Raw genomic sequence first — 17,032 nt, 5'->3', positions numbered from 1 at the left:
CAGCAGCCTGCCCTACAAACCAGCTTAGGGAAAATTAAATGGATTCAAGCCAGGGGACGCTCAGTCCGTGGCACTGGACTCTTTAGGGGGGACGCTGGGCAGGGTGAAGAATGGGGGGCATTGCCCCTCTTCGTGCTCTGTCCGATCTGGAAGTTAGTAGCTGCTTGCTTGGCTGTGCTTGGCACTGGCCGCCTGGAAATGGCTGTTATTGCCTTTCCCCATGTCCATCTTTCAGTGTCCCTCGCCTGCTCTGACCCCTGAGATCTTGGTAGGATGAAGTGACCTCTGGGGAAAGTCAGGGAGCAGAGTCTTGCCTTATGGCCTCCGCCTGGGTTTGCTTGCAGGCTATTCTAAGAAATTTCCAAGAAGGAACTTTTTCAGGGCGCAGGGTCCTGAGCATCTTCAGTCATTTTCTAGCAGATTTTCAAGTGCAGAAGGCAAACTAATCTAGGTCTTCTGGAGGAACTAAGGCCCAGCAAGGCCAGTTTGTGCCCAAAGGCTCACTGGGAGGCATCAGGGCACTTGACCTCCCAACCCTGGGACCTGACCTCTCAATATTTCTGAGCATCAGGATTCCACATGGTGCCTGTGGGTTCTCTGCCAAACCAGAGACTTCTTTTACATGTGAGCCCTTCACTAGGGTGGCCCGTTTGTCCTGATGTGTCTCTGCTTTAGCACTGAGAGTCCAGCATTCTGGGAACCCTTCATTGCTGGGCAAACCGGAACAGTTGGCCACCCATCCCTGGGGATTCTCACTCTGTCAGCCCTCTAACCCTGGCCTGCTTTTCTCCATGTTGCTTAAATCACAGGGAATCACAGGGAACATTTTCCCCCCACCATTCAGCTTCTGTGGGCTGACCCTAGCGATCCAGAGTCACAGATAACTGGGCAGAGATGTCACCTGCCCAAGGTGCATGAGGCGCTTCTTCCCCGTCTCTCAGGAGCTCTAATACAATCAGAAGAGTTGCTCCTCTCTGCAACTGGAGCACCTGAAGCGCTGCCTGGAGATGGCTCCCGCCTGTCTGTCGCCGAGAGCTCCGACCAGACCTCACGTCTCTGCATCTCTTCTCCTCTGAGTAACTCCAAGCATCCTCTGGTCTCTGCTCTCCTGGACCCTAGCATGGTTCCTGTGCCAGAGGACGAAGACAGGTACAGGAGACACACACCTCTTAAGAGCTAGAGGAGCTGAAGTCTGGGGATGGTGCAGTAAGCTTTTGGCCCAAGATCACACAGAAGCACTAAGATCAGAATCAACTTATAGTTCAGCAGCCTTTAGGCACAAATCTTCAGCATTTGTGATTTCTGGAATAGCCTCTCCCGCTTCAGATCATTTCTTCTGAATCTTGTCCCTCCCACTTAAGATTTTGTCAGAGAAAGCCGCCTCAGAGAAGATTATTTCCGCCTGCTCTTTCCTTGGCCCCTGTCCCCGTCTTGTTGGTGGTGAGACTTTTCCTAAGTGGCCCGCCTCCTTTTCTGATGGGGCCCGAAAATAGCCAGAGCTGGAGTTGCCTAGTCCCGTCCTTCCCGTCCCCTCCCATAAAGGAGTTATTCACGGAGGCCCTTCTCTTTAGCCTATTTATAAACCTTTCCAGCATGTCTTTGTCCCGGTGACGAACACTACTGTACCCTCCTTAACGCTGCCTTCTACTTCGGCCTCGGTTGAGATGCTAGAAATTTCCTTCCTGGGGACTCTGGTCTTCACCGTTCATAGCCCCGATTCTTACCAGGCCTGTTTTGCAATCAAGTCAGGGTGGAGAGCTGCCCTTTGGGGAAGAGGCCCACCGGTCGTGGCTGGACTCTGGGGCGCAGACACTGGGGAGGACTTGTGAAGTCCCTGTGCAGCTGACACGCACCCTCCGCCCCTACCCTAGGCTGGATGTCTGTCACACTTCATTACAGCCGGGGGTGACTCATGCAGAAACTTGCGGGCCCAGGGCAGAAGTGTGACTTCAGCCTTCACTCAGCACTCACCAGAACACTTATTCAGCGTGCTTGCAGTGGGAACTGCGCGGCTATCATGGATGGCAGGAGCGTATGACCCGCACTTGGCTGACGTGGTCAAGAGCTCAGCTCTGGGGTCCGTCTGACTGGGTTCTGTCCAGGGCCTGCCATTCTGGGTATTTACCTCATTTTATCTCATCTATACAAGGGAGATGGTAAGAGCCGTCTCAAAAGATGGTTGTGAAGATGAAGTGAGTTGCATTTAGGATTACGCCTGACACAAAGTATGCACTCAGATAGCCGTTATTATTAGCTGGCTCATACCTGCTGCCATCTGCCTGCCTAGCGAGTTCATTCATTTGACAGACATGTACTGAGTGCCTATTACGTACCAGGAATACACAGATAAACTTCTTCAAAGTTTCTAGTTGCACAAGCATTTCCTAAGGCTCTCTGTCTTTGCTTTAGCCTCTTTTTCCCTCGAGATCCACTGGCAGCAACGGAGTTTGAGAAGTGGGTCGTCACTCGGGTCCCATCTTGATGACCCTCGTCTGCCTGTTATGGGGCCTCGGGTCCCATCTTGATGACCCTCGTCTGCCTGTGATGGGGCCTCGGGCCCCATCTTGATGACCCTCGTCTGCCTGTTATGGGGCCTCGGGTCCCATCTTGATGACCCTCGTCTGCCTGTTATGGGGACTCGGGTCCCATCTTGATGACCCTCGTCTGCCTGTTATGGGGACTCGGGTCCCATCTTGATGACCCTCGTCTGCCTGTTATGGGGCAGGGTTTCATGCATCGGTCACTCGCCTGGTGTCAGAGGACCTGAAAACTGTTGATGACCTGGCTGCTAACCAGATCCTAGCAACCAGATGACCTTGAACAGGTCACTTAATCTTCCTGGGCCTCGGTGCCCGCCTCTTTCAAATGGAGTCATGACCTCTTTCGACCTTGCCTTGTACGGGCGCTCCACGGATAAAATGAGATAATGGATGCAAGAGCGCCTTGCAGAAGTAAAAGTTCTCTGTTAATGACAGGTGTGAGGATGACAAAGAGGAGACAGTTTTCAGAGAGCTCCCCACCTAAGGGCCTCCCCCAGGGAAGGACCTGAAGGGGATTAGCAGCAGCGCACGGCACGAAGCTCCTCGAGGGCACTGAAACGTCCAGCACTTAGCAGAGCGCTTGGCGCATAGTAGAAGCACAATGAATGCCTGGCACATAGTTGAGGGGCCTCAGTAAACGTTTGTCAGATGAAAGACTGTAACAAATAGTTCACTCCAGCACAGCTGCAGGGAGGGTATTAAGTTCTGAGGAAATACAAAGCGAAGGCAAGGCTGGTGTTGGGCATGGTCTGTTAGGACCACGCCAGAGCTAAAGTCACACAGTTTAGAGCCTTCACTTATTAATAATACACCATTATTTCCCTTAAAGGAAAGAAGTCTGGGTGCACATAGGTGCTCATTTGTTCGAATATTTGAGCTGGGCAGCGTGAGACTAGAATCAAGGGACGGTCAGACTGACCTGAGGTCCTGTCTAAGCTCTGCAGCCCGCGTGTAGCCTTGAGCAGTTTTCTCAACCCATCAGGACCATCCTGAAAGAGATGATTCAGATTTAGGATGGGAAGGAGGAGGAAAACTTGCGTCAGTAAAATGACACTCCATGAGACAGGAAAGGCATCTGCGAAGTCCCCGGGCCGGTTGGCTTGGTTTGAGTTGGGGGGTGGGGTGGTCACAGGAGAAGTGAAAGGAATGTTAGACAGTAGCCCCTGAAGCCCAGACTGAGGAGTCTGCTTGGGCAGTAGCTCCAGCAGGATTTTGAGAGAGAAATACTGGTTAGGGGAATGTGGAGGGGCACATTTGCGAAGCTGATCGTGGCTGCTGGGGGAGAAGACCATGGGCGGCCCGTTCTCTGCTGTTTCCCTGTTAGGAGAAGAATCTCAGTGGTTGATAGCTCTGGATAACAGGGACAGTGGTTGAGGCTGCAGGGACCCGGGCCACCTGCCCAGCAGCGGCTAAGGTGGTAAAAGCTGGACGGCAGCCCTCTGCCCTGCAGTCCCACTGGCTTCCCCAGTCAGGGTGGGGAGCTGGCCCGGCTTATTTGTTTTGGAAACTTCTGTTGCAGCGGAAAGGAAAGGAATTGAGAGTTTCTAGCGGGCCACCTGGGTAGCTAGGACTAAAGTCATGCAGTTTAGAGCCTTGAGTTAATACATCATTATTTCCTCCTTTTAAAAAAAGGAGTCTGGGCACACACAGGTGCTCATTTGCTTGTATATTTAAACTGGGCAGCATGAGACCAAGAGCAAGGGCTGGTCAGACTGATCTGAGGTCCTAGCTAAGCTCTGGTACCTGCTATGTGACCTTGGGCAGCTTTCTCATCCTCTCTGAGCGTCACCTGACTCATCTACAGAGGCCTTTGTCAGAGAGTTAATTTGAGGATTAAAAACAATAGTACGGAGAGCAGTGCCTACACAGTACGTAGTGAAGTTCTCAGAAGTGGTCATCCTCTGTGCTCTCAGCTTCTCCTGCTAAGACAAAGCGAGCAGAGCAGCCCATGTGGAGCCCACGGGCTGGTCCTGGCCTCTGCTTTTCCTGACTGGGCGGTAGGCTGGGCTCTGTGCCTGTAATGCCCTGGACGCTGGCGACATTGGCGACCCCAGACATGAGACCGCCTTTCCCTCTCTGTATCCTGGTGCCTCACAGGGCCTGGCACAGAGCAGACGTTTACTGCATGTCTGCTGAATGAAAATGAATTTAACTGAATGAATTTAATTTAAATGAACTTTAACTTTAAAGTTCATGGTCTAGCAGAGGAGACAGACTTGTAAACAAAGAATTGAGAAAAATAAGATTAGATGCACGGAGTGCTTTGCAAATAGAGGAAGGAAGACGGAAACACCTGAGTGGAATTCAAGAGCAGCTGGGGGGGCAGGCTTGGGCTCAGCCTCAAAGTGTGGGTGCGGGAGTGGAAGGGGGCAGCTCAGGCAGAGGAACAGTGTGCTTGGAGGGGAACTGGAAATACGGCAGCATGCGGAAATGCAGAGAACATGTCCGGGATCCTGGAGTAGGAGGCTGGGGTGGGTGTGGCTTGTGAAGACCCTTGGCAGCTCTACTGGGAGGTGGGTTTAATCCTTTCAGGGTCTCAGCCCACTGGGGCACCATTTGCTTCCTCTTTCTCGTTGCCCTCGCTCGTCCTTAGGGCCCTGCACAGATGAGATCCTACCCGAGGATCCGAGAGGCCTGTGGCCTGCCTGAGAGAACACCGCACGTGAGCCGTAGGGTCCGAATGAGAACTCAGCGCCCTTGGCTTTCCCCGACCGATGCTTCAGTAGTGGGTTGTCCTTGTCGGTGTCTCTGTGGCCTCCAGCTGACACGATCCCACATGCTGCCTTGCAACAACCTCCCCGTCCGTTCAGAGAGCCCAGTGTGACTGAGCCGGGACGTGGCTCCCCCACCCAGCTCTTTGGTGCAAAGGAGAAGCCAAAAGATCTGCTGGAATAACTTTCTGCTTCACTGCTAGGTTCCTGGCTGCCTGGCGTGTGCCAGATTTGGCTTGAGGGCTTGTATTTCCAAAGAGGGTGGGCAGGATTTGCAGAGTGTGATGGCGTCGTTCTGGACTTTCTGGAGAAAGCCAGGAAGCCCCTCTGCCCTCTCCTGCCCCACCTGCCGCCCTCAGGGCCAGTGTGCCTTGCAGACTGGGGGTCTCCACAGGCGCGTGCGGAGTGAGCAGGGGCCTATGTAGGAAGGGCTTGGGGACCTGGTACTTTCTAGAAAAGCGGGAGGAGCAGGGGGGCCTCACAGGGGCTCAGGCTGAGCAAGAAGCCTCCTTAGCTCCTCGTCCCAGGGAAATTCTCAAGAGAGGCCAGCTTGCTGAGTTATGGTTTCCAGTGCTTTCCCGAGCGCTGCAGGAGCCCCTTCCCACACGGGCTGCACCTCCATCCCGCCGCAGGGAGGTGGGGTGGCCTTTTCCGGGGAGGCTTCTTCAGGTTCCTGTGGTGCCAGCTCCTCACCTGGGAAGCACCCCCAAAGCTCACCCCACCTCTGGGGCTGAGCATCCAGGGGAGGGGCTGCCCCAGCCTGGATTGCCGGTCCCCTTCCCCTGAATCCACGCCCATCATCCAGGACAGAAAGGAGCCTCCATTGACAGGTGGGTGCGGCAAGGCATGCGGGGTGGTGCAGGCGCGCCCGAGAAGCAGCAGCACCCATCCCCTCACTTTCTCAAGGTGGGAGAGAGAGGAGGGCAGTGGCCTCCTGGGACCCTGCCAGGCCTGCCTGGTAGCTGACGACCACCCCCTTTCGAGTGCTCCGTAAGTCTGTCCTGGGGGGGCTCTGGGGGCTACAGCCTGCGTCTGTGCGTCCCAGTGTGACCTGGATCAGGGGAGGGTCACGTGCGTGGTCCAGCCCTGTTGCCTTGAGGTGACATTCTCTCCTGGCGCCTGCTCAGCCCTCCTTCCCCGCTTGCTCCTGCCTGCCTTCCTGCTTACTCCCCCTTCTCTCCTCCTTCCCTCCTTAGTCCTCCCCCCCTTTCATCTTTCTCTTCTCTCCCTGCCCTCTTTGTCCATCCCACCTTCCCTGCCTTCCCACCCTTTCTTGGCCAGACATTTATTAGGAAATCACTAGCTGCTAGATACCAGGAATGCAAAGATTAGTAAGACATGGATACTGCTCTCGAGGAACTCAGAGTACTATGTGGGAGACAGATCCATAAACAGACCATCGCAACACGGGATGATAGAGAGGCTCAGAAATACCTGTGCAGGAGAGGGAGTGGTCCTTTTCACCGGAGGGTGGATGGGGGGAGCGGGGCAAGTGGTGGGGGAGAGATGTTCCTACCACCTCCAGTAGGAGCCTGGCCTTGCTGGGACCTGCCCTCACTTATATTCACAAAGGCTGCGACCAGGAGCAAGTCCTTACCCTCCCTCGATCTCAGTTTTCCCATCTATTTTTTTGAAAAGGGTTGTTTGAAGCTTACTACAAATGAAAATATACAAACAAAAGCAGGGGTTTTGCCTTGTAGGAGGCGATGTGAGCCAGCTCTCATTGGAGGGACAGTGAACAAGGATGCTGGGGACTCCAGAGGCAGTAGCCCGTCCAGCTGGTGGGACAGGAGTGGCTGCCCCTCCCCTTGCTCTGTGCTTTTTCTGTGGCAGGTGCGCGACTGGGCGGCCCTGGGAAAGGAGAGGCTTCGTTCACAGTTACAGCTGTGTGGTCTTTGTCTGTCCTCTTTCTTCCCACCAGAAGTATCAGCTGGGTTTGATGAAGCCCATGGTTGGTTTCAGAGACAAACTGAGTGTCCTGTGTTAGGGGAGTTGGCATCGATGTCCAGGTGGGAAGCAAACTAGGGCAGACTGAGAGCCAGGTGCTACCAGACACTTTGTGACAGGGGGACCTGACTCCCTCTTTTCTTGTCTTCCAGAAACCTTCCCACTCTCTGCTGAACGTTCACGCAAGTGACCTTGGGCAAGGTTGGGAGATAGAAGGATCTTGCCCTTCCCAGCATCTCTGGACCATCAGTTCAGTTCAGTTCAGTTCAGTTCAGTAGCTCAGTCGTGTCTGACTCTTTGCGACCCCATGAATCGCAGCATGCCAGGCCTCCCTGTCCATTACCAACTCTCGGAGTTCACTCAGACTCACGTCCATCGAGTCATTGATGCCATCCAGCCATCTCATCCTCTGTCATCCCCTTCTCCTCCTGCCCCCAATCCCTCCCATCATCAGAGTCTTTTCCAATGAGTCAACTCTTCGCATGAGGTGGCCAAAGTACTGGAGTTTCAGCTTCAGCATCATTCTTTCCAAAGAAATTCCAGGGCTGATCTCCTTCAGAATGGACTGGTTGGATCTCCTTACAGTCCAAGGGACTCTCAAGAGTCTTCACCAACACCACAGTTCAAAAGCATCAATTCTTTGGTGCTCAGCTTTCTTCACAGTCCAACTCTCACATCCATTCATGACCACTGGAAAACCATAGCCTTGACTAGACGGACCTTTGTTGGCAAAGTAATGTCTCTGCTTTTGAATATGCTATCTAGGTTGGTCATAACTTTTCTTCCAAGGAGTAAGCGTCTTTTAATTTCATGACTGCAGTCACCATCTGCAGTGATTTTGGAGCCCCCCAAAATAAAGTCTGACACTGTTTCCACTGTTTCCCATCTATTTCCCATGAAGTGATGGGACCGGATGCCATGATCTTTGTTTTCTGAATGTTGAGCTTTAAGCCAACTTTTTCACTCTCCACTTTCACTTTTATCAAGAGGCTCTTTAGCTCCTCTTCACTTTCTGCCGTAAAGGTGGTGTCATCTGCATATCTGAGGTTATTGATATTTCTCCCGGCAATCTCGATTCCAGCTTGTGCTTCCTCCAGCCCAGCGTTTCTCATGATGTACTCTGCATATGAGTTAAATAAGCAGGGTGACTATATACAGCCTTGACGTACTCCTTTTCCTATTTGGAACCAGTCTGTTGTTCCATGTCCAGTTCTAACTGTTGCTTCCTGACCTGCATATAGGTTTCTCAAGAGGCAGATCAGGTGGTCTGGTATTCCCATCTCTTCAGAATTTTCCATAGTTTATTGTGATCCACACATTCAAAGGCTTTGGCATAGTCTATGAAGCCAAAATAGATGTTTTTCTGGAACTCTCTTGCTTTTTCCATGATCCAGCAGATGTTGGCAATTTGATCTCTGGTTCCTCTGCCTTTTCTAAAACCAGCTTGAACATCTGGGTGTTCACGGTTCATGTATTGCTGAAGCCTGGCTTGGAGAATTTTGAGCATTACTTTACTAGTGTGTGAGATGAGTGCAATTGTGCGGTAGTTTGAGCATTCTTTGGGATTGGAATGAAAGCTGACCTTTTCCAGTCCTGTGACCACTGCTGAGTTTCCAAATTTGCTGGCATATTGAGTGCAGCACTTTCACAGCATCATCTTCCAGGATTTGAAATAGCTCCACTGGAATTCCATCACCTCCACTAGCGTTGTTTGCAGTGATGCTCCCTGAGGCCCGCTTGACCTCACGTCTCTGGACCACAGAGAAGATGAAATGGCACATGACGAGAAAGCACCTGAGTCCTCTGGAATAAAGGGTGTGAGAGCGTTTCATATCTTCCAGCCAGGTTCACACTGCCCAGATTGAGTGCTTGACGCAGACGGTCATGAGCCCTGCTAACCAACTTCACTTCCTCCAGCCATTGTAGTAGAACTCTCTGCACTCTGTGATAGGACCCTGGGGATGCTGTTTGCTGAACTCGAGCATTAGAAAATTAAGTTGCCTGGCTTTGAGGTGAGTGCAGAAGAAGCCCCCCTCTCGCAGACACAGCCGTCTCCTCCGTGGCACAAGCTTCTTTGGTCGGCTTCCCTTTCACACGTGAGAAGGTGGCATCAAAGGAAGCGGACAGTGTGGTGTGTGCAGTGAGTAACAGCCCAGGCTGGGCGGTCAGAGTTCAGAGTCGGGCTCCACTGCGCGAGCTCACCTCTCGGTGCTGTTTCCTTGGAAGATGGGCCTAGTAATACCTACCACACAGGGGTGTGTTGAATTAAGTGAGTTAACTGGGAAAGCACTTAGCATAGTGCTCTCAGATGCTGGCACTCACCCTGCTCAGGCTTGTGTTCCTCAAACTGTTCTTGTTGTTTAGTCTCTAAGCTGTGTCCGACTCTTTTGCAGCCCCACGGACTCTAGTCTCCCAGGCTCCTCTGTCCATGGGGCTTTCCAGCAAGAATGCTGGAGTGGGTTGCCGTTTCCTTCTCCAGGGGATCTTCCCGAACCAGGGACTGAACCCATGTCTTCTCAATGACAGGCAGATTCTTTACCACTGAGCCTCCAGGAAAGCCCAGCTTCAAATCACCTGAGCCTCTTTCCCTGCTGCTGCTGCTGCTAAGTCGCTTCAGTCGTGTCCGACTCTGTGCGACCCCATAGACGAGAGCCCACCAGGCTCCCCCATCCCTGGGATTCTCCAGGCAAGAACACTGGAGTGGGTTGCCATTTCCTTCTCCAATGCATGAAAGTGAAAAGTCAAAGTGAAGTCATTCAGTCGTGTCCGACTCTTAGCGACCCCCTCTTCCCTAAAGCTACGTGTATGAACACTCATGAAACCTCTGAGACTTGGGAATCTTGTCTTTGGAGAGACACTTCTTCGCTTCTCCCACAGCAAAGATTTCAGCCTTTCTCTCCATACTACAGAAAGATATAAATAAGCACACACACGTACACATGTATGTGTAATATAGCACTTAAGCCAACAGCTTTCCAACCACTTTCTGTAGCTAACTAATGTAGTTCTCGCAACAGCCCTAAGAGGTGGATGCTATCAGAGTCCTCATTTTAAAGATGAAGACACAGAAACACAGAAAGACAAGCTACTGAGCCAAGACAGTAACTGTGTGTGCCTGCATGTGTGGGTCACGGGTTTGAGAGGTATCACAAAGTAATGCTTACTCTTACCAAGTGCACACTGAGATTTTCTATTCTATTCCATTAAATTTTAAAAGTGCTAATCTTGACTTGCTAAGTTGATTTCACAACCTGCCGATGAGTCAAAAATTACATCGTAAAAGCCCTACAGCGTCTCCTCAGAAAGCCAGGAGAGTAATCAGGGGAAACGTCTGAGTGGAAGAAGGACAAGGGCATGGTGGCTTCACATGGCCTTTTTCGAGAAATGATGGAGCTCTGGGGTTCTGAGACTGGAAGGGACCTCTCTGGTCCCAGATAGGGACTCTCAAGAGCGTGTACTCAGACCCTGGGAGGGGGCTGGGTGGGGCTCAGGATGTCGCTCTTATTATCTATCCCTTCCCAGATGGATCAGAGAAAGGCTCCCCAGCCTGGAGCTCCTGCCTGGAGCCCGGGACGAGGGCCCGATTATTGAAGGCTTGAGGCAACTGGGCTTTGTCTCAAGCTGTGGTGTTCTGTCAATAGTACCCTGGGTTTTGCCTTTAGGTTTAGCTTTTGAAACACTAAAGAAGTGAAGAAGAACTAAAAATCCTCTTGATGAAAGTGAAAGAGGAGAGTGAAAAAGTTGGCTTAAAGCTCAACATTCAGAAAACTAAGATCATGGCATCTGGTCCCATCACTTCATGGGAAGTAGATGGGGAAACACTGGAAACAGTGTCAGACTTTATTTTCTTGGGCTCCAAAATCGCTGCAGATGGTGACTGCAGCCATGAAATTCAGAGGTACTTGCTCCTTGGAAGAAAAGCTATGACCAACCTAGACAGCATATTAAAAAGCATAGACGTTACTTTGCTGACTAAGGTCCATGTAGTCAAAGCTATGGTTTTTCCAGTGGTCATGTATGGGTGTGAGAGTTTGACTGTGGAGGAGGCTGAGTGCCGAAGAACCGATTCTTTTAAACTGTGGTGTTGGAGAAGACTCTTGAGAGTCCCTTGGACTGCAAGGAGATCCAACCAGTCCATCCTAAAGGAAATCAGTCCTGGGTGTTCATTGGAAGGACTGATGTTGAAGCTGAAACTCCAATACTTTGGCCACCTGACACAGAGAGCTGACTCATTTGAAAAGCCCCTGATGCTGGGAAAGATTGAGGGCAGGAGGAGAAGGGGACGACAGAGGGTGAGATGGTTGGGTGGCATCACCAACTCAGTGGACATGGGTTTGGGTGGACTTTGGCAGTTGGTGATGAACACAGAGGCCTGGTGTGCTGTGGTTCATGGGGTTGCAGAGAGTCGGACACGACTGAGCGACTGAACTGAACTTTGAAACACTCCTGTATTTATTAACTTACTTTCTACTCACGAGAGCTAAATTAAGTGAATGTAGGTTCCATTCCATTCCGCGGGTGCAGGAAGAGAGGCACAGAGACATTCAGTGGGCCGGCCAGGGCTCAGAGACAGCTAGAATGCAGGCTCTGGGCTTCTGGTTCTGGTGATTTTAGCTGCAGGTTATACAGGCGGTGGTGTGACTGTGTAGATGATGATGAAGGAGGCGGATACACAGAGGCCGGCTCGCCTACCTGGGGTCCGTTACCTGCGCTTCAGCCACAGTGGCCTCCTGGTGAAATGCAGGGAGCACCCCCACCCCAGGCTGTCCCAGCAGAGGAGCCACGGGCGCCGGGAACAGGCTGTGCATGGCTTGCGTCAGCCTGTGCTGGCATTCTTATCGGGGTGAGTCTGGTATCTGGGTTGACTTCCCTAGTGTGGGATGGCTTAAATTCCAGCCAGCCAGATAAAGGTCAACCCAAAGACTGGAAGGCCGGAGAAGGTGGAAGCCGGGGGAAGCTGTGACCTTTCAGAAGGACCTCTGTCTCTCTGGGGCGGGTCAGCAGAGGCACAGCCCTGCAGCAGGAGGGGCAAGCTCAGCTCAAGAGACCCCGCTGGCTCTGGGGAGCCCCGCCCCTCAAGGCCAGCGCTGTGTTAGGGAGAGGGGCTGGCGGAGGCCGGGCCTGCTGGGCAGCCTGCGGGGAGCCCTCCTCCTGGGTGGGCCCCTGTCCTGAGTGCCCTGCAGCTGTCTTTCAGGGCAGCTGTCCCCGCAGGCCTTGCCCAGCTTTCAGGGCGATCGGCTCTCACACCCACTCCCACATCCTGTGTCAGGAAAGCCAGGCTGTCTCCCAGCCAGCGCCTCACCTCCCCTTATCTGTCCTGGGGTTGCTTTTAGTATAAAAAGTTAGGAAAATATTGTTCAGAGTGTGGTTGCTCCTGAGTGCTTCCTGCTGCTGGGAGTGAGGCTGCAAAGGTCATTTCGTCCACTGATCAGTGAGAACATATTTACTGAGCAGGAGCCACTTTGTGCCTGGTGGGCTCCGTAGCAGTCCCCCGACACTGCCCCAGCCCCAGTTCCTTCTGAGGGACCACGGGGTGGTAAACACGGGGTGGTAACACAGGAGTAGACACGTGTCCGTCCCGGTGTCACTCTCCCCTCTTGACCCCTCTTGGCGTGACCCCTGACCCAGGCGAGGGGCCCGTTTTCTGCCGCCCTTTTCTGTGGCTCTTTCCGGGGGGCCTGCCCTGGGTCTCCCAGAAGCTGCTGTCTCCATGAGGCTGCCTCCCTGACCTGCTCCTGACTCTGCCTTCATTCTGCCCTCATCACGCGCTGCCTTTGAGACGAGGGCAGTTTGGTAGATTTGGTTTGTCTGTGTCCAGGACTAGATTGGAGTTTCTCGAGGGCAGGGACCCCCTCTTACAGTCTAAAGACTGAGAAGTCTGTAGCCCCGTGGATGCACAGGATGCCCACGGAATGAGTGGTGAATATGTGCCCATATCTGCACACAGGAGGAGGCTTTCCGTGGGCCAGGGGTGTTTGTTGTAGGCTTTCTGGAAACGGTGGCATTGGAGCTCACCCTTAAAGCAGTGTCTGCTTGCTTTTGGATACCTGGGTTCAGTAGGCATCTAGAGTGGAATCTGGAAATCAGTTTCTTAGAGAAGTCCCTCAGGCTATCAGACAATCAGTTTGGTTAAGATCTGCAGCCTTAAAGGCTGGCTTGCTCCGGTGCCTGAGAGGAGCGGGGCGTCTTGGTTGGGGGGTGGGCGTGGCCAAAAGCAGAGATCCTTAAGGCTTTGGGGGGAAATACTGGGAAGCTCTGGCTGGACTAGAATTTTTTTACATGGAACACTAGAATAGGATGTTTGAAAGATGACTGGGGATGCACCGTGGTGGACCTTGGATGCTAAGACAAGGTGCTAGGCCTTCATGGAGCCGGCCAGTGGAAATTTCTGAGCAAGAAAGTAACATGATGAAAACAAGCACTAAACCATAGCCTGCAGAGGGGAAATTGGCTATGTTTTTAAACAGTGGAAACAGTGTCAGACTTTATTTTTTGGGCTCCAAAATCACTGCAGATGGTGACTGCAGCCATGAAATTAAAAGACGCTTACTCCTTGGAAGGAAAGTTATGACCCACCTAGATAGCATATTCAAAAGCAGAGACATTACTTTGCCGACTAAGGTCCGTCTAGTCAAGGCTATGGTTTTTCCTGTGGTCATGTATGGATGTGAGAGTTGGACTGTGAAGAAGGCTGAGTGCCGAAAAATTGATGCTTTTGAACTGTGGTGTTGGAGAAGACTCTTGAGAGTCCCTTGGACTGCAAGGAGATCCAAACAGTCCATTCTGAAGGAGATCAACCCTGGGATTTCTTTGGAAGGAATGATGCTGAAGCTGAGACTCCAGTACTTTGTCCACCTCATGCGAAGAGTTGACTCATTGGAAAAGACTCAGATGCTGGGAGGGATTGGGGGCAGGAGGAGAAGGGGATGACAGAGGATGAGATGGCTGGATGGCATCACTGACTCAATGGACGTGAGTCTGAGTGAACTCCGGGAGTTGGTGATGGACATGGAGGCCTGGCGTGCTGCGATTCATGGGGTCACAAGGAGTCAGACACGACTGAGCAACTGAACTGAACTGAACTGAACTTAAAGCAGAGTCCTAAACTTCCTCTTATTACTCATTCCAAGTGCTTCTTGGTGTCTAACCTCAATCTCTCCGGCTGCAACCAAAGTACATTCTGTCTCCTGGGAATTGGAAAGCACCTGGACAGAACAATCATTCTCCCATCTCTGTCAGCGAGAACCCACATATCTCAGTGGAACCAGTATGAGTGCCAGGGTTCTGGGCCAAGTTGGCAGAGCCCTGGGCCATGGGAGGGCACTGTAGCCGACATCAATACGGGGCCCACTCTCGGGGTAGGGGCTGGGGTCCTCAGAGCCCCTGTGGGTTAGAAGCCCTGGATTTGTCTCTTGGGTGCTGTCCCCCTCCCCACTCCCAGTACGGGCCAATGCATTGCCCCTTGGAAAAGCTTGCAGGCATAGAGACAGGCCCTCAACCCTCCCCCCTTGTGAAGGTAAGAGAGAGAAGGCTGATAAAAGTCTCTGAGCCAGGAGAGGAGGGCATGGAGGAAGAACAAGGGAGGGGCAAAGGGGCAGAGGTGAGCGGTGAGGGGCTCTCACCCCTGCTTGTCAGGGTGCCCATCTGACGTCCGAAGGCGGCTGTGCCAGGAGGGAGCGACCGCGGTGTCTGTTCTCTGCCAGTCTCCAGCTTGAACCGGCCCCGGGCTCGGGGGCGGGGGCTCGAGTTTAAGGCTGTCTGGTCCTCCTCTGTCCCCTGCCGTGGCTCTCGCCCCCTCCCTCCACCTGCCGCCTGCAGCAGTGTCTGATGGAATCCCAGACACGCCAGTCTCCAGAAAAGAAAGCTGTTTTTGAACAGGGACTCCCGCCCCACTCCCCCCGGGCTCCCAGGGCGAGTGGAACGTTCCATGTAAAGGGTGAGCCGGGGACCAGGTGAGCTATAGTGCAGACAGGAGAGCGGACTCAGAGCCACAAGTGGGAGGAGTGCGGCTGAGCCCATGCTGCCCCCCTCCCCCCGGCCCTTCCTCCCCAACCGCTGGAGGGCCCCTTGCTTCCTGAGCCCAGACCCCAAACTAGGACGTGGCCCTGGGACACCTACAGAGGCCAGGTAGGCAGACGCCCTCTCAGGAGACCCTGCCCCTCGCACCTGGGCACAGGTCCTTTCCCACCCAGCCGGGGCTGTCATGCCCCACAGTTCTAGGGGCACATTCACGCCGTGCTCCATGTGACTGGCACCCCCGGGGTGTGCTGGGGCTGGGAAGGCAGTGCCAGCAGATCAGGAGGAGGGCAGAATTAGACACTTTTCTGTACTCCAGGCAAACAATAGGGAACTTCCAGGACGCGCAGGAGAGGGAGCTGCTTGTAAGAGGATCCCCGAGTGGACGCTCTGTGAGGCGCTTAAACAGGTTTTTGCATTTGCCGCTGATTGCTTAATTGGACACCTACATGGTGCTCTCTGCTAATGACCGTATCTCCTGGGGAGATGACACATAAAGGGGTGGGTGGCTTCAGAGGCCAGCTGAAGCTCTCGAGGACAGCCACCTCGAGAATGGGGGCGAGGGCGGTAGGACCTCTTGGCACTTCCTTGGGCCGATACAGACTCTAGACCATCAGAGAGATTGGGTGCTCTCTCTCCAGGGACTGAGGAGGGAAGCAGGGCTTGGGGCCCATCCTGCCTCCAGTCTTAACATCCTGTGTGGGCTCCAAACTCCTGGCTGTGGTTTGCCCTCTCCAGAAATGGGGAGGGCCATCCTCTGTGTCCAGGCAGTCACTGAGGCCAGATGGCGCCAGGCATGTGCGTGCTTCTGGAGCTAAGTGCTCTGCCTGCAGAGCAACTGGGTTTTTTTCCAGGCCCCTGCACGTTAGGTTGGAAAGAGAGCTGGGTGGGCAGCTCTGACAATTGCCTGGAGGAGGGCATTGCTCAGCATTGTGAGCTCCAGCTGGACAATCAAGAACTTCTGTGGGATCTGAAGCTCAGTTTCGATAATGGGCCAATAGCCTAGCCACAGATGTTTCAGAGCTGCTCAGAGGGCGTGCTAGAGGCAACGTGATGCTGGTAATCTTCTGCTGGGTTTGGCAGAGATGACCTAGTGTCATGGAAACTTTGGATTGTAGGCAAGGCTGAATTTTGAGGCTGGGCAGACCGAGCTTTGAATTTTGGCTTCCCTACTTACTAGCTGTGTTCCCTGGGGAACTGGAGGACTGGCTGGACACAAGTGTTTGTGACTCTTCTTGCCTACCCCCGCCTTCTCTAGCACATCTCCCTAAAACTGTGGTTTTGGGGATATAGCGCAAAGAGGCCCCAGCCCTGTCCTGCATGAGCCAGCCAAATATTTCCCCAAAGCAGGGCTGCAGAGGAAAGGTGCCAGGATCCAGGTAAATGTTGTGTTTGTGCTGCCCGTAATGCCATGCTGCATGGGCTCCCAAGTGCTATAGCCCTGCTGGGAGGCCTGAGCCAGGCCCCTGTGAAGGCTGGTTATGGGGAGGTCTCAGAGGGGTAACAGATGAAGGAGAGGGCCGCTTTGGAGGCCGGGTGAAGCAAGGGGCCTTGGAGCAGTTGGGTGGTAAGGTGGCAGAGTGGAGGTGGGCGGCGTGGAGGTGGGCGGCGTGGGTGGCTCAGCTGCGCCCCTCCCACCTGTGTCACTCCACGTGTGAGCCAGAGAGACACTCCTCCCGTTCTGCCTCTGGGTATCTGGGGCACTGGCATCTGGCTTTGGCTTGTCTTTCATCTCCTTTCCTCCATCCCAAGGAGGCCTGAGTACTTCAGGAGGATGAAATCTGATGGACTGCAGGACGGCTGTATGCTTCTGATGGT

At 53.3% G+C, this 17,032-nt stretch overlaps 1 protein-coding gene across 11 annotated transcripts in view; it reads left to right on the top strand.

Annotated features, from left to right (window-relative positions):
• The window catches only part of PLEKHA6 (pleckstrin homology domain containing A6), a 143,073-nt gene that overhangs the window by 45,877 nt on the left and 80,164 nt on the right, over positions 1-17,032 (top strand). For 6 of the 11 annotated variants that reach the window (XM_060396004.1, XM_060396000.1, XM_060396003.1 and 3 more), the window contains exon 4: positions 942-1,149. The exons of 4 other annotated variants lie outside the window; for them this stretch is intronic. In XM_060396004.1, the coding sequence (XP_060251987.1) occupies positions 942-1,149 (208 nt within the window). Of the gene's footprint in view, positions 1-941; positions 1,150-15,159; positions 15,326-17,032 lie in introns of those variants that run through there. One more of the 11 variants, XM_042256917.1, reaches the window with a different exon arrangement.

The sequence above is a fragment of the Ovis aries genome, chromosome 12, assembly GCF_016772045.2.
Source record: "Ovis aries strain OAR_USU_Benz2616 breed Rambouillet chromosome 12, ARS-UI_Ramb_v3.0, whole genome shotgun sequence".
Lineage (NCBI taxonomy): Eukaryota > Metazoa > Chordata > Mammalia > Artiodactyla > Bovidae > Ovis > Ovis aries.
Note: the sequence above shows the minus strand (reverse complement) of the source record. Positions and strands in the feature narration are given on the sequence as shown.